Here is a 25,291-nt window from a genome sequence, read left to right on the forward strand (position 1 = left end):
AATTGGTGTTGCATGCCTTTGGTAAGTGTATGATAGTATCATAATATGATATAGTATGGTAGAGTATTGTGTTGTATACAGTATACACTCTATATGGTAGAGTACATGGTACTGTACGACATGTTATATGATAATTGATGTTATCATCTGTAGTTGCCGGCGGAAGGTGAACAACAAGAAGAAGAAAATGAATAATTTCACATATTTTCACTCCATTTCACAAAGTTAGTTGGTGTAAAAATGCAGAAAAGGTAGAAAAACTGTGAGCGGTGCTGTTTTTGTGATAAATTGTGCGTAAGTAATGTAGTTTCACTTTCAAGTGCTGCCTTCTCAGGCATGCTGCAGGCTAGGGCATCGCTCCGCTGCTGCAGAGGTGACCACAATATTATTACACTTTAAAATGAACTGAAATGAATCAGTGTTTGAAATAAAGAAAACACTTTATCCACTTTGTTAGGCACATCTGCTCAGTACCAGCCTGGCATCCCATTAAGCCTTCAGAGCTGCCTATAGAATACTTGTGTTATACAGTCACAGGAACTGCTTTATTTTTGAAAACTATATCAGTGATTCAACTTCTGTTCCACAGCATTTGAAAGATGCTTTCTTGTGTCATTTCACTCCCCCAATGATCAGCATTTAAAGCTGGTAAAATATTAATATTCGCTTCTTTGAAAATACTTTGAAAATGTTTAGGAATTTCAAGTGAAATGTAATTTTCTTTTTGCTCAGGGTGCAAACTGCAATTATTGCTTGATTTCTGAAACCAATCAGGTTACATTTTTTAATGCATTTAAATCCACTGACTGTATCATCGACTTACTGTGGCTCTAATGCACACTTGATACACATGCTGTTAGACACAATGCGGTGAAACATTTGTTTTCATTTCACCAAAGCAGCTCAAGCTTAAAATACCAGCTGAGCACCCAGCATGCTCGTGTCAAACCAGCCTCGATGATTGCAGGGTATCAATCAATATTCAAGAAAACTTTCTTTAAGCCAGGGTCAAGATCACTGCCATCAAGGTCGGCAGGACCTTCTGTGCTGGCCTTGATAGTATCAATATCATGGACTTTTTTAAATTCATTTATCATGAATATTTACAACGTTGTACTCAGTGGTCTGTTCTCATCATTTATTCTCGTTCTAAGCTTTTCTCTTGGTTGAGCTGCTTCCAGTCCTGTATGCTCAGAGAGTCTAAAATAATACTGCAAAATGTCCCCAAACAGAACAAATGTCCCCATAACCACATTATTTTTTTAACAAACCTCCCCACAAGGAACACACACACTAATAGGGTTGAAAAAAAAATCTGCATATGAGTTAGATTAGTGGGAGGTGGGTAGATCTACGCCGCCCGCTCATTTAGATTTTAAATGGTAATTTGTCTGAAAGAAAATGAGGCAATAAAGCTGTTCATTGCCGAGGAGCAGTGGAGCAAAGCTCAGCTCTACTCACATTTAGAGAAATTAATTAATATTTTTCTTATTTGCCATGTTTCATTTTACAATATTTCACAAGTCATCTGCTATATATACATTTGGACACTTTTGTAGTTTGATGAATGGAAAAAGGGGGAATTTATTTTATCAAATTAAAGATAGTTTACAGCCTGTCCACTTCAATTAGGATCAATAGTATAGTCTTTTTTTTTTTTGTTTTAAAGGATAAATGATGAAATAAAAATAACTAAAAAATATCTTTACCATTTGTTCAGTTACCAATTGCAGTTTGTTTCTTCCTTTTACAAAATAACCCAGCTGTCTGCTATCAGAATGTCTTAATAAGAATAATCCAAAGTTTATGGAGAATGTCAAGTTTCTTAATAAGAATAATCCAAAGTTTATGTCTAGCCCAAGAAATGAGCAGCACTAATGGTGCAAAAAATTACTTTTCAAAAATGTAAAAAAGAAAGAAAAATTATTGAAAAGAAGAGATCCTGCTCTTAAGAGCTGTCTTTAAATCCAATACACTTTTATTGTTTTTCTAATGATATATACAGGCTGTAGGTCATTATAATGGTAATCGCTCAGTATTATGGTGCCTTTAATTCACTGAAGGTTTTAGTAACGGCTTATTTCAGCCTCTTACCACCCTCCATGCTTTATAATAATAATAATTATACATTAAACCTATTCCGTCTCTGGAGCCGTCCTAGGGAATTTCTGCCAGGAAAAGGCTGAGCCTCTCTTTGGTCTTTGTTTGGACCGTGCTCGCTTCAACAGCATCCCTCCACGGTTGGGTCTGTTCTATTGAGTTCTGGCTCGGTTTTGCGTATCTAGCACAGTAACTGTAAGTCTTTGGGGACGGTGTTGCTGAGCGTGTTTATCTGGGCCAGCTCCGGGTGGATATCTAGCCTAATAAAAAAACAGCCACATCTCAGTGCATCAAAATCTGTTGCTACACCCTGCCTTTCTGAGATGACTGGAGAACAAAGTAAACACATCTTCATTTCCCCAGAGGGGGGGCGCTATATATACAAAGGGTTCCTGCGTACTCAAAACCAGAAGTACATGAACATGCTGTTTTAGATGGTAAAACAATAGTGTTCTGTACTTGTATTCCATCTTTACTTTTCTTCCACAGCAGTGACAATCAGGCCGTCTTATTGTCAGTGCCTCGTCTCTTTTCATTTCCTTTGTTTTTCCCCCTTTGTCAACAGTGTACGACCAGACCACCTTAATCAAATACCTATAATGGGTAAAGGTTTCATTTAAGGACTCAAATGAGCTTTTAAGCAGTCAAAACCAATGAGAGACAAAAGTTTTATTGAAAAATCCAATAACTACGTGCTAAGATTTAGCTTAAAATGAAGTTGGAGTTGGATTTAATATTTGCTTCTGCCTCCACTTGTTCTCAACAATATCAATCAGTCTACAGTCCCTGACATTTCATACAGTAATTGTGTAAGTCATCTTGTCAATCATAGACTTTCTTACTGCCTTGCATTCAGTGCAGCTGGTCTGAACCAAGCCGAGGGTCTGACCTGAAGTCTGAGTCTGTACAAACACACGTCACATGTATTTTATGGTATTTTAATCTTGATGAGTGAAACGGAGGAAAAAACTACAGTAAAAGCAGTGTGTGCAGATAACAACAGGTCTATTGACTATGTATCAGAGCAATGATAAGTGGATGGATGGAGGACTCTGGTGATGCATAAAATGCCTTAAAATTAAAATCAGACTAATTTCACTGTTTAATTAACTGGATTTACACATTAATTTTTACACTATTGATTCTAACAGTTTAGTCAGTTTTACTGAGGAATAAATTAAACCTTTAGTGTTCAGTAATAAAACAAAGCATTATACAATACAGTCAATGTGTGTGTGTGCCTCTTACCTGGTCAGTACTTATTTACCAAACCAATGAGCACCAATGGGTCTCTGGAACAAAACAAAACATAATTTCCTCATCTTTTATTTTCCGGGCTTACATCTCTTACGTCATCTTCAGCTAGCTTCATCCGTCTGGGCTCAGTTTTTTTTTCACTTCTCGCTTTTGTCTGACATAATGAGCTCAACGATGGAAATTACATAATTGCGAACAAAGGCTGACTGTGTACAAAGGGTTTTCTCCACCATGCTAAAAAAAAAAAAAAACAAAGAAAGCCCTATGCAATGGCACTGGAGCTTGTTTCCGTGGTGACAGTTCACTGACCTGCCAGTGTTCTATACATGAACGACTCACCTTCTATATGTTCTACATAAAGCTGGATTTCATAGCTTAGTATGTGGGTGTGATTGTGAGCGCTGGGTGGGAGACGGGGCGAGGGAGGCCATGGGGTGGAGGGGGTTGGCCTGATTCCAAAACAGCCATACTCCCCCTGCAGGTGAATATTACAGACTGGACTCACTTTATAGGTTTATGTTAAACATTAGTATGGACCCAGATTGCGAACTGGTGGCTAAGCTCAGTACCAGGTCCAAGGATTTATATATAGAGTTAATTTGTTTCTGCATGTGAACGTGCGTCGAGCTCTCGCTACAACATCAGTTAGCGGCTGGTCTCATCCCGATTTTTGTCATAACCAGGCAGAGAAATATGAGCATATACACCCACATAAGTCTCTTTCTTTTGACTGGATGCACACATCAGGTTTAATACACAAGCACACACTCTCTGCCCACCTGTGACTGACTGCAGCAGTCGGACGCAAGCAGCTGCTTTGTAGACAGCAGAGTATCAGCGACGTCCAGATTGTTGTTTTTCCAACACGTTCTTCTTCCGTACTATTACCTGGAAAAAAATGTTTGTTTTTCTATTTAACAAATGAATAATATATATAAGTCAATTCAAATTCATGTGCCCTGTAGTCATGTTAGTAAGTAGAATATTCCAGTGGATGTCGCACAGACTGTAGCCTCTTCTTTTGTGCGACCGCTGTGTTCTGCTGCTGTTTCGCCATTGGTCCAACCCAGAATGCATCACGTCCCTCGTCGATCAGCTCAGCCTTGTTACAAAGTCAAACTAGAACTAACTTTTTATTTATTTAATCATTTCTGTATGTGTATTATTCAGTCTTTGGCCCTTGTCCGTAACGAATGGACAGCTGCCCTGAAAAGGCCTGTAAGCCCCAGTAGAGGGACAGAAAAGAGTCCTTGGAAAAGTGAAAGTCGTGCCGTCAGCAAGGCCAGTGTTGGAGACAGCGTTTGTGCCAGTTTCTGGGTTCTTCTCGATTGTGTGGGTAGCCCATAGATTTGTAAGGTGGGGGTTAAAGTGGGGCTTGGGGGTAAATCTGCAGATGGCAGGCAGCGTGCCATTATCAGTGTCAGCACATACAGTAGGAGCGCAGGAGAGTCCAACTGGCAGCACGACACGACCAGAGAAGAGACAATGGAAGTTCACAGCGTTCAGGTGTTCACTGTTCATGTGTGTTTGTCTAATTGGATTACACGCTGCATAAGTGGTTGCTATGGGAACGGTTTTGGCCGCAAAAAATAGAAGTCATTTGTGATGCTCCCTGGTTTGGCATTAGGAGCCACAAACAAAGCCTCGAATCTGGAAACTTCCAAATTGCCAATCAGCTTGATTAGACCTGACATTGTGTTTTCCCAGCAGAGTGCTCCTCATTGTTGTGTACTTCATCAGTCATTTTCTCCCAACACACTAAGCTTGTGTTGCTCTGAAGAAAAGGATGTCTGCCTGATCCCATTTCTCATCACTCCATCTTTAATCTTCCATAACTCTGTCACGTTTTCATATCACAGTCTCATGCTGCAATCTCCGATGAGCGGCCGCTGGATCTAAAAGAATTAGAAGGAGAGAAAGCCGATAAGGAAAGAGACAGATAGAGCGGCAAACAAAAGCGAGCACCTCAGGTCTGTGTATCCAATTGAGTGCGAGCAGCAGCCGGATCAAATATCTCATTTTAGTTTAATGTGCTAAGGGTCTGTAGCGGGCTCTCTGGGCGTTCTTTAAACATTGTAAACATTGCTTTGATTTTAATGGCTTGTTGGCCACATCATGAAAAGTGACTTGCTCCTCATGATCCTCAGCTCAAACGCTTATCTCACTCAGCACAGTTGGCCCATCGCAGTGTTGAGTTCTGGATGCATAAATAGAACCAAACCAATGGGTTTCTACATGCTAGAGTAATTTTAGGGCTGTAGAGCAAATGAACCATCCACACACACAAACACAAGTGCTAATCAACTGTACCTGGAACCTGTTGATACATATAAGTGTGTTTAGACAGACCTGGTTTTGGTTCTGGCTCAGGGTTCTTCTAGAAACCAGCCCACATTCAGACCAGTTTGTGGCGTCTGCAGGCTTTGTCCCGCTGCTACAGACATTTCAGTTACAGTTAGCATACAGAGGAAGAAGAAGAAGGAGAGGTGGAGAGGAACCAGATAAGAAGGAGAGAGATGGTGATTAGAAAAAGGCCAACGCAGCCACAGTGAGACAAATGAATTGTTACTGCACTGCACTCCCAGTTAACAAGGGCAGAGCCAAAACCAACAAGAAAGTCAAAGCAAAATGAAGTTGTGAATCAATGAACTGCAGCATGCGAGTACTGCTGAACAGGCTGTTTTCAAGGGGAGATACACACGAGTGTAAATCACATCGCAGGACGACAAGGTGTGTGTGTGTGTGCACGTTCATGTGTCTTTTTCACTTTGCCCTTTTGGGCTCAGTGGCTAATAGAGTCTCCAATGATCATCATAAATTAGGATAAATAAACTACATGGGACACCGACAGGCTGTTGTAAGTGATCACAGCAGCCAGCCTCAGGCTAAATGCCAACGTGTGAATGCGACTCCCAGGGGAGAGAGCGAGAGGGAGATACAAAGACGTGCAGGCGCCCAGGTCTACAGAGTGCACTTGAGAGAGATTGCCTGGAGTAAAAATGAGTCAAAGATACAGAAAAGCATCCCATAATGAGCAGAACAGGGATCTGGGAGAGAGGCTGAAGAGCACATCGAGTGCAGTGAAAGTTGGTGAAAATAAAAGTCTCTGTACTTTTTCCTGGTCATTAAAAAGAGTGTTGAGTCCAGGATCAGAAGCTTCACTGGCTGAGGAATAAAGAAATGAATGAGAGCAGGAGGAGTTAATCATCTGGAGGAGTTAATGTCACAGCCTGTCACAGACAGACATGAAAAAGTCTTCGTACTTCGGCGGTGAGCGCTCCTCTCCTCTCTCCTCTCTCCCCCTCTCTTCTCTCCACATTGCCACTGTTGGCCCGTTTCCATCTGTGATGCTGTGCTGCAGTTCCAGTTGAGGAGAAAGGATGGCTTGTTTCTGTATCTAGATGGATGACTGCATTGCTTTGCTCGCCCTGGGCTCTGTTTAAGTTGCTACAGTAACTATTCCTCTCGTATAAGAAAATGAATGTTATTGTCACTTGGAAGACACGCTGACATCAAATCACAGATTGGAGATTTCAAGGCTTTGTACACGCTATTTCCTCAGGTTTACAGGAAAAGATTTGAACAAACCTCGTTGGTAATCCAGAGGCTTTCCAGCTGTTACAGCACAACAGCTTCAGTCAGATAGAAAAATTAAGGTTCTGTTCAATTCACACAGAAACGAAGACATGAAAAGAGTATTGCAATACTGCATGTGTATGTGCAGTACTGCCAGGGCAAGAGTTGAAAAGCTGATGTTTTTTTTTTTCATTCAGTTATTGTACAAGTGAACAAATGATGTGTTCCAAAAAAACTGGAAAGTTCAAAATTTCAGACCTTTTATGTTGTTGTTTTATCACATCTGCCTTTTGTAGCTTTTTTATTTGACATCCTGCACAGAAGCTTGTAACAGTGTTTTAAAGGGTTCTATAAAACTGTATGTGAATAAAGTTTACTGTTTTTTTTCCCTTCAACTTCTTGGCCATTTATTTAAACATGATGCTTTTTTTTTTCCTACTCCCTGCTGCACTGACGCAGCCCAAACTACTGCTGTCCCTCCCTACACCCTCCAACATTCACCTTTCTTTCCCCAACAGCACAGATTATGTACATTGTATATACAGTATGTGCACAGCTTGTCCTTAGTGCAGCTAGACAAATTGTTTCCCCAAACCTCCTCAGCCCATTGACTCATGAACATGCGAGAATATTAGCCTAATTTCCCAGATGGATTATTAAAATCAATCTAATCTAATCTCAATATTGATCTTACTATTACCATTTTTTTAAAATTGATGTTTTCTTTGCAGTACGAGAGGCTCAACCTGGAAGGAATGGACAACCAGGAAACAAAGCACATCCTCCCATGGCCAAGAAGACGGTGCAAGATGGTGAGTGAATACGACATTTACGTTTTTACGGTAGACTGTGTGGTGTGTGTTCAAATTCTGAATCCTTTTATGATTTATTATTAAGCCTTTTATTGACTACTTATATCACTTAGTTCTAGCCATATTTTCTTAAATTTACGTTGTTGTAAATATAGGACAATCAGTCTAATCTTTAATAACTCTAAATATACAAAAATACTCAAATGTCTTTGGTGGGATTTGACCGTAACTGGATGACTTTGATACAATTCAATAAGCAACACAAACACATTGTGCACTCTGAACTGCAGTGTAGTGCATTTGTGAGAATATTACGCAAAGTGGTTAAATAAGACACTGTGGCCGTGTTCATTTATATGGGCTTTGCGGTGTAAGTTTATCAAGTTTAAGGATGTGCAAGGCTCCTTAAACCTTTGGAACGAGTCTGATTTTTAAAACTAGTCCTTTTTTGCCAACATTTCTACTGAGGATGAATGGTTCTGCCCTGACTTCTCATATTATCCGTAAACAGCGTGTGTGCAGCAGCATTAAACACAATTATCTTTCCGCCCTCTTCCAGGATGAAAAAACAGAGAGAGGGGAGAGAGAGAGTGAGAGTGAGAGTGAGAGATAACCCAGCTTGTAGCTCACATTTGAACCAGGCTGAGCATCGCTGTTTCACACACAGGCAGATCAAAGCCAGCACCTTTAGACACATGAAGCTATTTCCAGTCTTAGTGTCAGCACTAACATTATGTTGCAGGCTAAACCATTTAGCCAGTGAGTCGTAGCGTAGTGGAGTAAAGATTGCCCCCGACACAGAAAACAGCAATGTGGTGGGTTCTGCTGTTGTGCTTGAAGCTTCTTAGACCATGAGAAAGTAATGTGTGTAAAATCCTAACTATGGATTCCCAGTGTCCAGCAGGGGAGATATATAGTATGTAGTAGTTAGGGATGTAGCCGTGTACGTTAATTAAATTGCCAATGTGTTCTTGTGTGAACAGATCTAACATTTGTTAATTGCTGCTCAGCTCACATTATGCATCACTGACTGCAAACTGTAAAAATAATGTTAATCAGAAAGGTTTCTCATTCGTAAATGAGTCACATAAAATAGAACCTGATGAGGTAATAAAATCCTGGAATATTCTATTGAAAAAATATGGTAAAATGATGACTATAAATATTTTTTCTAGTTACGCTAAGGAGTGTCAAAATTAACACATTAACAGCGATAATTCGTTTTTCACAAATGGGAATCCACAATGGTGGAATTTAAAAATCCATCCACTTCGTCGTTGCTGTAATACACAGTTGATGTGCATTTAGGAAGAGTTTTCGTTTCATTGACGCACCTCTAGCTTAAAATGTCATAACAGAAATCACAAATACTGTAGTAAGTTTTGTCATAATCAAAAATGTTGATTTATTTTAATTAATCATGATTCTTCGTTAGTTCCAAACCTGTCAGAATTTCGTAGCATTAATAATGTTTGTGGTTATTTATCCTAGTCTTTGAGTTTTTAGCTAGAGCTCTAGATCGAAGCTCTAGATTAAAGCCTTTCCAAAACTAAGAACATGTGTTTGAGAGTTCAGAAACGTCTGCAGCTATTTACTGAATTTGTCAGAAAGTTTAAGAAAAGGAAGACCCAAATGTAGCGAGGCAAAAAAAAAAAGTTTTTAATTAAAAATCATAAAGTAAAACCCAGACTGCAGAAAAAAACCCAAAATGAAGCACAAAAGCCCAAAGCACATGGAACAAGGGCAAGAGCAGGTGGAGAACAGAACTGGTAATTCAGGAGGGGTCCAAACCAAAGAGACAAACCAACACAGTGAAAACACAGGAGACTCATCAAGCACGGCTGAAACACGTTTGAGCGAGGAAGGACAGCAGAAGGTAATACAGACAAGGAACCCTTTAGAGACAAAACACCAGTTAGAAGAGGAGCACTGAAGAAGGAATGAATCAGAACGGCTAAAAAAAAACATTAAGTCTGTTGAAATGAAAAATAACTAAATTTTTCCCATCGAAAACTAGAAAGACCGGAACAGTCAAACATAGCACCGGATATCAAATATAGTGCAGAAAAGGAAACAGGATTTACAATAATGTTATTAGCATCTGCTCAAACTGTGCCCAGAATTACTTCCCAGGATTTCCTTTAAGGTTAAACAGTGGGAGGCTATTGATTTGGGGCAGGGGCAACCCATCTTTAAAAGAACATTTATTTTTCTGTCTCTATTTGTCGATGATGCCCCAACTTATTTCAGAGACAATCTTTTAGTCTAATTATCTAGTCCAGATGTAGGTGCATGATGGTACTACCACTAACCTGCTTTGCTGCGACTGTTGCAGGTGTTTTGCAGGAGATAAACAATAAGATTTATAGTAAGAGATCAACACGTTTCTACCAGGACAAACTACTATGAAAATTCACTGGAAGAAGGATTTCTTTAAACTGATCATTTTCTTTTTAACGTCTTTTACTATAAGTTAAAAAGTGTTATGATGTGGTATGGGTATTACGATGGGTATTTGTTGTGGTTGACTCCAGGCTAGGGTAACGGTGTTAAGATTTAATCTTGTTTGGCAGATATGTCTGGTTTGGTTCCACTTAGTTACCAGTCTGAGGTAGGCATGTCTCAGGGAACTGTGCAGCCTACTGCTGTGGCGACCCCTGGTGAAGGGAGAAGCTGAAATAATTCTACTTCTTCTTTGCTGCGGTTCTCTCACACATCACGCTCCGGCGTTGGATTCGAGGATATGTTTGTATTTCTCTTGGTGAGTCAGTTGCCCTCCAACCAAACCAATTTCACACACATTATACTGTGTTTTTACGTTTCCTGGTATTCTTTGATGATGTTTCCGACTTCAAACAGAGGAGGTCGGGTAGATAGTTATAAACGTTGCAGGTGGAAAATTTCACTTGTAGCCGTAATTAATGTTTTCCAGTACGAACACTTCAGTGTGGAAAGCTAGCCTGGTGATTTGCTTTTACATACATTTTTAATTGTTTTTTTAAAGCATATTTTTTTTTACGAACAAGGCTATGGTGGAAGAGTGGTTAGTTCTATCACCTTACAGCAAAACAAATCATGGGTTTGATCATATATTTTCACCTGTGTGCAGTGATCTAAGGTCTCCTGATCTCCTGGGAGTATTTTGTTGTTTTCTTTCTGACAATCAGACTGAACCAGCCTTTGTCTTCTCAATTCCTCAGTCACGTCCACATTTAATATGATTAACCCATGTTCAATAATTAATTTTCTGGACGGTGAATCCATTCTATCTCACCATCCTCCCAAAGGCCGTCTCTGTTCTTCAGCTTCCCCATCAATTGCCCTCTGCCACACCTTGCTTCGATTTGTCTCGCAGGGCAAACAGTCAGACCCTGAGGAATAATCACAAAGCAAACAGAGAAGGAGATTGTATCTCTCCCTTATCGTATTTCCCCCTCTCTTCATCTCATTCTCCACCGCAGGCCCGAAGGTAAAAGCCAACGAACACCTTCTTAATTAGTTTATCAGTGCTTGAAAGTGATGCTCATTCTTCTAATAACAGAAATGTGTCCTTCGGGGATGGTCGTTGAGGCTATTGTTTATTCAATTGCAGACATGATTGTTTGCTACTTGAGACAGTAGATGGGGGGAGCAAATCGGAAGGAACTGCGACAGAGAGCTGAACAAGTACACACAATAGTACACAGACACACATATTACACACTCAAACACGGATTACAGAAATACCCCACTGACCCGTGTCCAGCTCAGCGGCAATTCATCTAAGGTCACCCTCGACTCTGTGACAGAGCTTGTTGTTAATGTGGCCTCTTCTATTGAACTATGACTATCTTTATTATCCAATCACTGCACTGTTCTGGCCAGTGCCCAGCTTTAGAGGACACAGACACAGTGTTTTATCTCACCCGTCTCTTCTTTGGCCACTTGTTCTTGTCTCCTACGGTACATTAGGGGTAAAAAATGTGCAAAAAGCGGACAAGTAAAGCAATTTATTGTCAACTTTAATTGTAATAAAATTTTATAGCCTCGAGCGAAATGTGCTTTCCTGCCAGAAACCCACTTGTAAGTGTTGCCACAATTAAAAAGCTGGAAGATATGTCTGAGGTTGAATCATCCAGGAGTTATTTTCTTTCTTTTTCACACTGCAGATAATAGATAGTTATATTTGCTGTTGCTTTTATGAATAACAGTGCAGACCTCCCACATTAATGTCTTTTTAATAATTCGAGGAATATAAATCATGTGTCATAAAGTCAAAATCTCTCAGAAAGCGTTTTTTACAGAGGACGCACAGGGGAAATAAATCTAAAACAGATTACGCTGTAAAACACCTGTTGTGGTTTTAATGTATGTAAAGTAATTTGCAATAATAATAATAACAGCCTGTTTTATTTGGCATGCTGCAGTTATGCTCAGTTAGCCAAAACGATTACAGCCACACACTACATCTTACCTTTATGAAAGTGATATTTCATTTCCTGTGTTGGAAAAGTGTTGCATTAAAATTTTAAAAACCTCTCAAGTCTCCGAATCATATTACCTGTGGGAAAATTGGGCATCCAGTCTAGACAGTGGGATGAAATATGACTGCTGCATTTACAGGTCATAGATAGATAGATAGATAGATAGATAGATAGATAATTAACAACATATTTATTTGACTTGAGGAGTTACTATGGAATACTAACAGCGATAAGTTTATGGGTGGTTGGGAACTTAAGGTGTAGCTGCACGTACTTTTAGTTTGATTTGTTAGTTTAAAAGTGCATTTTGAGGCAGTGCAGGGCAATTATTTCACCAAGTACAAAGGAACTGCTCACAAGTGCCTCACGGGTAAGTTAAACTATCAGGTGTTAAAAAGAAGTTGGAAGGCATTAATCTTTTTTGGTTTATATATTACACTGTTTACGGGGTTCTGTTGCTTCACGTATATCTTTCCTGGGGTTTGGTTTTTGTATCTGGAGGGGGCTTGCGCTGGTCTGGAAGCTAAAGGCATTCATTTCTCTGCTGGAAAATTACAATTCACTCTTGCACCAAGGGATTCAAACTGTGATTGAAGCACCCCCTGCAGGGGAGGAAGGAGCTACACACTCTCTATTAGGGGTAAAACTTTAGATTGAACCTGTAGAGTAAACAAATATCACAACTTCATATGTTTTTACACACATCGTAGAGAACAACAGAGACGCAATACACCGAAGAAGAATGAGTTTCTTATTTTCCTTGCCTTCAGCTATTTGTGTCTGACTGGTGGCTCCCTGAAGGCTCTGAGCCACGGACTGGAAGAGAAGCTGAACGGCAGGGAGTTGATGAGAGTCAATACATGAACTGTTCTAATTCACCCACAGTTGAGGATATAGACACACAGTTGTGCACAAGAGACCACTGTGGCTGTGATAATGTAGGAATGTAAAGTTAAGGTTTACTGCAGAAATACTGAACCGTTTTCAGACTCGGGGAAGGAAACAGCACTGCTGCGGCAGGGCCATGAGCATCAACACAGAGCACCCCAACTTGAAAAGATACATATGTATGGAGGGAAAGGTTTAAAGACATATTTTGTCAAAGAAATGAAAATGAGAAAAATGGGAATAGCATTCACACAAGCCTTTTAAGGTTCATAAGGAACAACGAATGCACCAATGACAACATTTTCATATGAGCGGGAAATGAAAATGACTTTGATCTTTGTGCTCAGTCAGGAAAAACTTTCTGTTTTTATTCTAAGACGCAACAGAGACTAAGGATAAGGATCCGGTGAAGGACGCTCATTCGTTCCATATGTAACAGCAGATTCTACCAGATGGTACTCGGGATGTTAGTGACTTTTAGAGTAACAACATGGCTTTGAAATGTTTACCCCAAGGTATTACGTCTGCGTTTTCTTCAAGTTAGATTGTAAAGATCAACTTAACAGCTTGGCTGCAGGTGCATCCAGGTCCCACAAGGCAGCCATTATAGAATCACAGCACTTTGTGCTATCTCCGGCACTTTACTAAAATAGTCTGAGAAACACGGGCAGGATCAGTTTAAGACAAATGAATTCTATTCTCATTGGAAAACTGAGTTCCCTGTATCCACACCAGCTGTCTGGCTAACAGCTGACTGCTGACAGCCAATCATATTAAAGCGATTAGATGCACTAACACTGAAGTTGATATTGTTAGGCCTGTTTCCTGTACAGTACTTCAGTCAAGTTGGCGGTCAAAAAAACATGTCGAAGATACAACTGTTATACAATGACTGAGAACATACAACTATATAATTTTTATGATGTGGACTAACACTTCTTTTGGGCCTTGTTTATGCATTTTCTTCAGCATCTCTATTACTGGTAATATTAATATAGATGTAAGACTTCTTTAAAAAAAATCACATCATAATATTAATTAACATATTTCTTATTGTTAGACTGCGTAGTTTCCAATAAATTGTGTGTCACTGTTAATTTAAATTTTGCTGCAAAAGAAAGTACGACAGGAATATATTCTTTCAGCAGAATAATTACCCACACAAAAAATTATTAAAAAAAAAAAACTCTCAATTTCTCTTTGATTCGAGCAAAAAAAAAAAACTCTCAATTTCTCTTTTCCCTGACATGCTTTGAATGAATCGTCTCCTGAGTTGCTGAAAAACACATTTTTTGGAAAAGTAATTTAACAACATGGCATATTTGTATTCAGTCACACTGATTTTTTCCAAAATGAGACCATTTATTGTTTTCATTTGCAAGCTGTCCGTCATTTTCTCATGGCCTCATTTACGTCAGCCATATCTCTACCAAATCCTCCATCTGTCCCAGCCCACAGTCCACTAACCAGGAACCCAGGGGACGTCACACAACCTTACAAATGGCCAAAGATGATGTTGATTCGGTGTAAAACAGTAACACTGGGGGAACATTTCAATTGTAGAACAAAGGACGAGGCAAACAACAACTTCCAATGGAAAATGGCACGCATATGTACGTAAGTGCACCACTGCTGTGATGCATGAATGATAACAAGCCTCCAGTCACTAGGTGGCAGCAACTTATACATCGGTTTGTACAGATTGTACATGTTATCATGTTCTCAACAGTATTTCAATTCGTGGGGTGTGGTTTGGAGGGGTACAGGGGGTCATGAAAACATTTCTGTCACGGGTGGCCATGGCAGAAAATAATTAAGAACCACTGCTCTAGTATGATCGAATCCTAACTCCACAATAAAGTTTAAACCTTAAAATAGCCTTGAACCACATTTCAATTCTCTGTCCCCACTACAATTGAATTATTAAAAATAGGTCTCCATAAATGAAGCTAAACACACACACACACACTCCTCAAATAAGTCCAAATTTCAATTTTTCTTTTTTTTTTTATCAGCAGCAGGAGACCTGGTGTCATTAACATAAAACTATAACGTTATAGAACTGCAACTTGTGTGAGAAATTGGATGTGAAAATGCCAGAGCGCATTAACTTCTTCACATGGGCTGAAGGATCCTAATAAATAAATAAATAAAAACATAATTTGGAAAAATACTGAGGAGACACAGTGAGAGTGGTGATAGAGAGGTGACAAGAGTACACTGCAGTGCTCCTGCATTACAATTGATTGGCTGGTTTAACTGCCAATGCTGCTCACTCGAGCTTTAAATAGACGGCTGAAACTCTCTTTTACCCAACATTCCTGTCTCTCCATTCGATCGTTTTCTCTCCTCCTTTTGTCTTCTCTGTCTCCACCATCTGTCCTCATCTCTGCCTAAACTATCTATGTATAATTCCTATTCCTTTATTTTCCTTTCCTATCCTTCATTCCACAGTTGTACTCCGAGCTTCCTTTTCATTTACTCCACTCTTGTTTCCTCATACGCCATAAATATTCAAATCACATCATACGAAAACAGTCCACACTCACGGCACCATTGTCTCTCCAAATTAACCGTTTTATTGTCGATGCACACGTTTCATCCTGGTAATTTCCTACATGGAGTGATCCTGCATGGTTGTGTGTGTGTGTGGGGGTGGATAAAGCAGCTCACATATTGATACCAGTGTGTTTATTTCCAATTTGTCCAAGCAGAGGTCACAAGCTGATCCTAAATTGTGCTCCAATCGTCTGCTAATCACACAACTTCTCCTTCCGTCCTTGCTCGCCCTCACTTTGCTTTTTATCTCTCATTTCCTCACGGTGATAAAGTCATTTTGAAGTGAGGTGGAAAAGGGTTGGGTTTCTCCTCCATGGCTGCTTAATGGAGACAAGGGCAGGCCCAAATAAACAGGCTGGGAATCACTTCAGTGTAGACAGCAATCTCTTTGGAGTTTATAGGAGGACATGCAGGTTAGTGAATGTGTTTTTTGCAGCTCTCGCTATGAATCATCGCTCTTGAGACTATCAGAGGTTCACACTCTTTATTGAGCGCGTTTCCTTTTACACCTCACACATAAAAAAAACTCTGCAAACATCCCGTGATAGATTTTGTTTACAGCTGATATGTGTAGCTTTACATTCATTCTTATAGATGGTCATAGAGATTACGTTGCCTTGAGAAGAGGGAAGAATTAGTACCAGCAGCCTCCGAGTCGCCGGCTGATTTAAAAGCAGATAAATCAGTGTGTAAACAGCAGCGTAATCAGTTCATAAAGTAGATGATGTTTACACTAGACACCAGCTGGGGCTCAAACACAGCCCATTAAGGCCTCTAATGGAGACAGGGTCACTCACGTCTGATGATGTTAGTAACCTCATGCTAATGACGATGCACTTTGATCTCACACACTGTAAAGTCAGTCTCATGTGACTTGAAAACTTTTGGAATTAAACCATTTTTGTTTGTCTTTTGAAAGAACAATTAGAAGATCAAAATACACTCAATTATTCAGCGAGAGTTTGAGCCCAACTGAAGTCAGTTTTTTAAACGAAAAAAAAAATAAAACTTGGAAAACTGGTGAACAGTTTCTCAAAATGGCCATTAACAGTCGGTTTACAGACCTTCACAAAGCTCTGACTTAAAACCCATGGGGGTTTTGTACTGAAGTGAACCAAAGACCAGGGTCAAGCCCAGGAGACCATCAGATGAATGAGAGGAAATATAGAAGATTGAATTTCCTATTTATACGAAATATCTCCAGAGAGCAACTACTACAGTAGTTTCTCTGCAACAAAAAGACTAAACAAACAGCAGACCTTTGGTTAAATTATTCCTTATTGAGATATTTTGCATTTAGTCAATTTTTTTTTTTTTTTGTAAAGTAGAATGATGTACAATGTCTCAATTCAGAGATGTTGCAGTGGATATGTCCTCTATAGTGGGTCGTGACCCTCAGATGGGTTTTTTTTTTTTGGTCACACAATGTCTATTGACTTGGGTCTCGAAGGTTTGTGACTTTTAAAATATGGGTCCCCAGAAAAAAAAGTTTGGGAAACACTGCTCTAGTCAAAATGTTCAAATTGAACAAAATAAAATAATAAAATAAAAAAATTAGCCCGTAAACTCCTTCTCTCTTAAATTCTGGGAGATGTTTTTGGCACCAGTTCAAATCCTGCTTTTTTTTTGTCTAGTTTAAGGCCCGAAATGGAGTTCCATTTTAAATGTATTTTTTTAATGTAAAAATGAAACATTTGATGGAGCTTTATCAGCAACTCCACTTCGTTATACATGAAGTAAACATCATCATCAAACTTGTCAGAGTCATTGGAGACGCATTTTAACGTGTTACGAATGGACAGCTTTTAAAGTGATAACATCTGTTTTACATCTTTCTAATTTACTCTTCATAATTTTGGTCATAGTGGTGGGTGTGTTGTCAATTAATTTGCGATTCTTAAGAACCGTGGACAATTTTGTACCACAACAATATGTCGGCACTTCAGCCTCACTACGAATGGACGGTTTTTTTTTTGAAGCTCTGGATTTTCTGCTGCGTTCACTGACAGCTGTGTTCATTGGCACTGGCAGGTTGAAACAGAAGACTCTGGTGTATAATTCCTCTTGCTGACAATTTTCAACAAATATTAGAAGAAACTGCAGCAGCGTTTGGCTGCAGTCCTTCTCGTAGAACATCACATTAGCTGCTGCACTGTAGCTAATGTGGTGTCGGTTAATTATGATACAAAGCTGAAGATAACAGATCTCCAGACCAAATGTGGTCAGGTTGAGTACTGTTTACATAGAGTATTACACACGTCACTCATTAACAGTCGGACAAATCAACAACAGGCAGGTTTCTGTGTTTTTTACTCCAAACGCACACCCGTTAAAGTACAGCTTTTATTGTGTGATTGGTGGCCCAGATGGGACTGGTGTTAAGACCGTCAGGTGTTTCATTACAGACTTCATTGTCAATGTTGTGAAGGCCAGTGGAGTCAATAGCTGGGTCAGATTGCAATGTTTTGCCCACAGGCTGCATCTGGCCAACATAAATGTTTAAATTGTTTAGAGGATTAACAGATTTTTTTTTTACTACTGCAGTACTTTAACTTGCAGTTTCCCAGGATTAAACGGCAATATATTATTATATATTTTATTTTGCAATATTAAACTCATTGTTTTTAAAATCGTATCATGTATTTAAACACGTCTCCCTGTAATTCTACTGTACACTACACTGTCTCTGGCTCTACTCTTTTTTTTTTTTTGTCTTTTCTTATCTCTTCTAAATAAATGTGACTTTGAGTTGTTAGCTTGCTCTAAAATGGTGCGGTGCTTTAGGCAATGAGCTACTTTGATCCTCTATCACCCTGGACACCTGCCAGCTGTGCCTGGCTGCCACGGGGAAAATGTCACTTTGGAGATTGATTTGGAGGAAGATGAGGTCGTCTCTCTCAGCACACAAGCCTCATTTACAGCTTTCAACACTGGCTTTATACCTTGTGTGAATCTTCCCCGTGTTGTTTCCAGCTCATTATTTTTCTGCCTGCCTCACTGGGTCTGATGGGTAAATCTAGCAGCTGAATACAAGATGTTTTGCTCCACCGTCTTCCAGTCAGAGGAGTTCTGATTCTTTATTGGAGTGATTCTGTTATGTTTTAGGTTTCTCTGGTGCCAAACATCAAGTTTGTTTTCACTGACTTCCTGCAGGCCCCGACACCACCAAGGACCCGTGTCTGAAGGTACGCTGTCCTCCTCACAAGGTGTGTGTCAGCCATGACTACCAGACAGCCATCTGCACCAATCACAAGCAGCCAGCTCACAGGTAAGAAATACTTTCTGAACTTAAGGCTGGTGTGAACCTAACATTAGTGATATATAACACTTGTTTGCATTCATATTTTTTAATAAATTTAAAAAAAGTCTGTCTGGTTTTCAGGCGCACATGACAGCAATCTTTCCACTCCACTCTTGAACCGTTCCATTGTCAAATTCAAAGGAAATCCAATTCCCCAACAGTCATCAAAAGGTCCTTTCCCTCTGTTATGGAGTTTAATTGATTTTCTTTCAATCCCTTAGTTCCTGACATTATTTAAATCCAATGCACTGCAGTAACAAAGTCCTGTTTGCTGTAAATTATCAAAAGATCCATGATGTACCTGAAGTGAATTTCCGTCACTGACTCGTGTGATTGTTTGAGCTACATCAAAACAAACTGCATCAACTCTCATACCACAGATCTAGCAACTTCTCAGGGGACAAATGCAAACTTTGTCACCCCCAAGATAATCAAAGGCTTAATGTGTAATTAGAATAAATGAACATTGTGTTGGTGGAAGATATTGTTAATTTGGGACATGATTCAGGATCATTACTCATTACATGCTACAGTATGCATCTAACAAAATAATTTCCACTAAAAACACTTTGTGTTCACTCATTTGTATAACTGCAGCATTTGCAAAGTACAAAGGCGAGTGTCTTCATCTACTTCTCTTTCTCCTCGTACAGACCTGGCTTCTCTGATTGGTTGATAATAATGTTTGGCTGCAGGCTTGGATGTCCACATTAGCAGTAAGCTGTAATTCAGAAAGCATTATCGGGGCTTGCAGCGCTAAATTGAAAATACCCTACCTGCTGTGAGGGGACCTCAGCAAAGTCAAATATGAGCTTTACCAGATTAGAGCAGCACAGAATCACAGCGGGGGGGCTGCAGTGTTGCAGCACAAGTCTCTGTTTGAGTTTAATTTGTCTAGTGATCATCTTTTCTTCTTGATCCTGCTCTCCGTAGCACTCTCTTAGACAGTTACTCATGTGGCATGCGCACACATTCCCCTAGCCAAGCACATCCCTTCTTTCCAGTCACACAGACAACTTAAACACACTCTCGTACTTCACTGAATTCATGCGCTATGGGAATGACAATACCAAGATTAGATTGCGAGGAAGATGAGGGGAAGCATCTCAGACGTTGTTTATCGGCTAACAAATTCCATCTCACCCGTGTCTTGCCTTATCTGCCTGCGCCGCGTTTGTCAATGTTTTGTTTATCAGTGCTGCGTGCACATCTAATCTGCTGTGGCGATCGCCGCGGCTCGGTTGATGAGCTTAACACTTATGAAAAAAACCAAGAAAGCAGATGATATGCTGCCTGTAATGTGGCAGCTGTAGATGTTGTAAAATGTAAATGGATCTCGGGGATATGATAAGGTCTCAGTGTGAATGGAAGGGGTTGCATTGATGAATATTATGAATCCATGCCTAAAATCTGTCTAGGCAAGTCAAGCAGTTGGCTGTGAAAAAATATTGGATTATAGTCAACCAGATACTATTTATTTGTTTGTTTTTTATGCTATTGCTACTGGTTGAAAAGCTGATGGTCACATGGACTCTGCGAGACTCCACTTCCTTCTCTGCTGAAGGCATCACCAGGCAGCGTGGTGCTCGCTTTAAAAAAAAAAATGCATTGACATTTGCATGAAATGTTCCGACACCAGTAACTGAAAAAGTCTTCACGGTCGTGTTAGGGTTTTTCCCAGTTCAAGCTGACCCTGAAAATTACAAGCACTTTAGAAAACTTTCTCTCGAGGAGTGAAAGTGATTCTTTAGAGATTCATCACAGCGATTGTTTCCAGGAGTGTGGATAATGCAGTTTTTAAAAAGAATGTGTTTATTGTCTCCCTCAGTGTTAAACCCAGGAAGGGGAGCGTAGGACACAAGCACAGAGCTGAAGCTGGTGCTCATTGGATATGTAGGCACTGCTCTGCCGTGCAGTCGACACCTCTGTGTGGATCGGACGGACACACCTACTCCTCCAAGGTAAGGTCTTATAATTTGAGGAAAAGTTGAATATTTACTCAACTTTAGCCATTATCATATTAATAATTAAACATAAATCAATCACGTTTGAGGCTAAAATACATCTCACCGTTAGATTTTGGGGGTTAAGGACTCCTGGATTAGACTGTGGGAGATGATTGGATGAAACTTGCCTAACAAACATATTTCTAGTTTGTCCTTTTGTTTGTTTGGGCTGAAGCAGAATCCATTACATGGGACTAATGTACAACTAGAGACGTGTTTTTAATGACTCCAGTGACTCAAACTGTGGCAAACAAGTGGACAATTGTTGGACACCTGCTGAGTGTCGTCGCTGCCTCTGTGGTACGGGGCTAATTGCTGCACATAGGGCACTCAGGGCTATTATGACTGTGTTTAAAGAAAAAAGAAATCAATACAAGTAAACTCTGAAGGAGTTCATTCAGTCGGAGCCTCTCTGTTTGTCCACATGTTTCAAAAGGCCAATTTTAGCCCATTATAGCCCTTAAAAGTGGGCTTTTATCATCAAACCATACGCCACAAAGGTAAGTATTATCATATCATATCATATCATATCATATCATATCATATCATATCATTCTAGTCTTAGGTCAGTATTATGACACTGAAGACCTAAACTAAAGACGGCTTTTCTATCTGGACCTTCAGTCTTCAGACTAAGCCTGTGCTGATGAGTAGTTTTTTCCAGTACAAATGAGGGAGACTTGCCTGAGAGTTGTTCTCCTGCTCCCTGTGGTCCTTCGGTCGGAGGGGGCTCCGTTTGCTGCTGCTGTGAAAGGTCCCTGTGGCCCAACCTAAACTCTGCTCACCAGTGAGCCGCTGGTCTCCAGATTATTCATGTTTTATGATTACATTACATGTCTCCCTGAACGCAGCTGCATGCGCTCTCATACACACACTCAATATCCCATTAAGAGGACAGTGCTCTTATCTCCTGAGAGACTTCAGCCCACTGAGTTAACTCCATTACTCCCCTCCTCTTAAATCATCCTCTCCTCTCCTCTCCTCTTCTCTCTTCTTTCATCTCCTCTCCTCTGCCATCCTTTTCGTCCCCTTTACTCCCCTCTTCTTTTACCAAGTCAGGTGTTAAGGCACTATTTCATCAAAACCACATTAACCCCTGCAGAGAGACAACATAAAGATTCATGGAGCCTCTTGGTGTTCTGACAGTGACTGGAAGAACTCATCCATTTCCTTGGCTTTTTTCTCTCCCTCTCCCATCTCCGGTCAGCCCGCCCTCCCCTGCCCTGTCTCCCTTCCCGGGCCACTAATCCAATACACTGAGAACAGCACATGGATCTGTTCCTTTGTCAACAAATTTTATTAGGGCAAAATTACAAACCCCATTACTGAGGGGAATGCCAGTTCAAATGTTAAATACATTTTTAAAGTCCTCACATTTTGTGTCTATGTGGCGGCGCAAATGTGTGGCATAGGATAAAAGCTGAGTCTGAACACTGTATGTGCCTCCTGTCACCATCATGTTGCAAACAGAATTAACAGAACTCCTCACACCTTTATATTCCTTCTCCCTCAAAGACGTTATAATTGGATTTTTCTTTTTCTTCGCAACTGGATCCAATTCAAATTCATACCCGTCGCTTACCTGGAATGCCAGTTCAAATGTTAAATAACTTTTTCAAGTCCTCACATTTTGTGTCTATGTGGCGGCGCTAATAGAAACATCTGCATGCATCCTTTGTGTCGTATTTAGCTCATGTACAGGTAAAAGTGGCCTCACAAGACACTGCTGATCTAATTGTAGCTGCATCTCTTAAATTTTGAGATAAAATGTTTTCTTTTTCATTCTTTTTTTTTACAGTGTAAACTGGAATTTCAGAGCTGCCTCTCTGGGAAGACGATCACAGTCAAATGTGACGGACTCTGTCCCTGTTTGGTTGATCAGGATTTCAGCAGCGCAGCGCAGAAGACTGACAGGCCTGGTGAGTGTGACACTGTAACGTTCTCTGCCGAAGTAAATAAACGTCATTATTGAGTTCATTTTTGGTGCTTCAGCTGTTTGACTTTTTATATTCTGCCATGAGTCCAGTTGGAAGGCGTTTGTCTTAGGTTGCATTGGCATTTGCCTGATGGGAAAAATTAGAAGTTATTTGTTGTCACTAAGTTGTGTTGATGTAGTCCATGCTATTAGGTAGTTGTAAATTCTTGAATGACCATGGCTATAAGTGTGCATACATCTATATGTGGTCCTGTGATAGGCTGACTCACTGTCCAACAGCTCAGGCTCCACCAAATTGAGAGCCTATTGAAGACTGTGTTATATAATCCCAGAAAGTTAGCCCATTGGAACGCCTGAAAAAAAAAAAAACTACAGTTCTTCATGGTGTCCTCACCTCTCTTCACTCCTCTCGTCCGTGTCATTCTTTTGCCTCCGCCCTCCTCACGCTGCTCAGGTATTCTCTGACAGCTGCAGAGAGCAGTGATGGAGTGACTGTGTGTCTCATTGTTTGTCATGAAAATGGGATTCCAGCAGATAGATGGAAAGATGCTGGAGGAGAAATGGAATCTTAAAGTAAAGCAGCTCAGAAAAAGCATGGCTTGTTATCGTTGAGGGCTTATTTTCATCTGCATATGTAGGAGCAGTGAGATGGTTTCACTTTGTGTTGCTATCCATCTGTCCCTTTGGAGTGTTAAATATTTACAAATGCCTAAACATTCTTGTTGCACAAACGCAGACAGGAGCGCGTGAGCCGCTGCCCTCAGAGCTCTTTCCTAATCACCTTTTTTTTGTTCGGGAAATATTTCCGAGGCACCTATGGTTCATCGCCCACATTTAGTACACAATGAGTTTGTGTGTGTCTGCAAATTAATGATGGCTCTGTCTTAATCTCAAAGTCTCCTTCATTAGCTCTCCACTGAATGACGGCAGGGGCAGAGAATGATGTGGTAATAGAGAAGTATTTACAAACTTGACAGCTGTCTAATTGATTTCCCTCCGTCTTCTCTCAACAGAAAGTGTAATTATGCGTAGGAGTGAGTACTGTGAATGAGAATGAGCACATTTTGGACAGAGTCACAACGCATTATATTACACTTACATTCACCATCTGTTTCTGTGCTTTGAAATTCTGGGCTGAATTATATTTACTATTTTTGCCGTTTCAATTTCTGATTGCCTTTGCCTCAAAGTTTCTCTTTTTTTTTTAAACAGACAAATATTTGCTAAACAGATGGCATTGGCAGTAGATGGAGGGAAATAACAGCTACACCTATCTGTCTAACGTGTATGTGCGGCAGTGTTTGTTTATGAATATAATAAAATATAGAATATACTGTTAACAGCAATAATGTGAAAACTGAACTTATTTACCCACAATACCATTTATTTATTTACTATCCTTTGGTTCAGACTCAGTGCTGCTGAAGAAGATCTTTGTGTGTTTCTTTCTTCAATTCCTGCTAGTATATTAGTGTTTCGTTCAACTAAACAGGCACATGTTTATGCTGAGTAAATTGAATCTTGAAGATCAATGCATTTTAGTAAATTAAACAGTACAATAATATGCAGATTTGAACACAGCAACCATTAGTAAGAAGTTGAAAGGATGTGACTGAAGTTTAAAAATAAAAATCACTGTTAAAGAGTAGAAAACATGGAAAATGTAGAAACTGAATATTTGCTAAAGGATCAGGTACCACGGAACTGAAGTTTCACTTCCCTTTTATTCTGTCTATTGATGCTGATTGAAAACTACAGTTGAGAAGTGTGTGCTGCAGTGAAGAGCAGGGGGAAATTGTTTCTTATCTGATCAGGCAGCTTCAAGTAGACCACATTTTGAGTGGTCTACTCAACAGACTCCAAGTGGTGTATGTGTGTGTGTGTGTGTTTCTGCAATTGTGGGGACACTTTGTCCTTGTGGGAAACATTTTGAAGGTCTGTATTGAGTGAGAGGATTTTTGAAATGTAAAATTATTTATAAAATAGACTTACTAAGAGACAGTGCATGCAGATGTCCGTTGTAGAGGGATCATAAAACACAAAAACAAATTTGTGTAAATGTGTTTGAACAGCTGTACTTGTGGGGACATGAACGTTTTATACTTTGCTGTTTTTTGGAGGTTCAATGTCTGGTTTGGTATTAGGATTAAAATTATGGTCAAAGTAATGACTAAGATTAGTCATGTTTCTAATGAAATTGCAAATATATGAATATATATATATATACTGTTTATATATAGGTTTATAATAGATGTAAAAACAAATAGGCACAAGGAGTGCATTATGTCCATGTCAAGTTTTTACATAACACAAAGTGTGTGTGTGTGTATCTTTTTTTTTTTTGGGCTTTTGACACAGAGACACAGATTTGCCCTTAAAAAAGGGCCTTAGCT

At 39.8% G+C, this 25,291-nt stretch overlaps 1 protein-coding gene across 2 annotated transcripts in view; it reads left to right on the plus strand.

Annotated features, from left to right (window-relative positions):
* spock1 (SPARC (osteonectin), cwcv and kazal like domains proteoglycan 1) overlaps positions 1–25,291 on the plus strand; it is a 74,456-nt gene that overhangs the window by 35,580 nt on the left and 13,585 nt on the right. For both annotated transcript variants that reach the window (XM_017039584.2, XM_008326963.3), the window contains exons 5-8: positions 7,665–7,745; positions 18,809–18,923; positions 20,785–20,917; positions 22,761–22,881. In XM_017039584.2, coding sequence (XP_016895073.1) covers positions 7,665–7,745; positions 18,809–18,923; positions 20,785–20,917; positions 22,761–22,881 — 450 coding nt within the window. The remainder of the gene's footprint in view (positions 1–7,664; positions 7,746–18,808; positions 18,924–20,784; positions 20,918–22,760; positions 22,882–25,291) is intronic.

Source organism: Cynoglossus semilaevis, chromosome 15 (genome assembly GCF_000523025.1).
Source record: "Cynoglossus semilaevis isolate Cse_v1.0 chromosome 15, Cse_v1.0, whole genome shotgun sequence".
Classification (NCBI taxonomy): Eukaryota; Metazoa; Chordata; class Actinopteri; order Pleuronectiformes; family Cynoglossidae; genus Cynoglossus; species Cynoglossus semilaevis.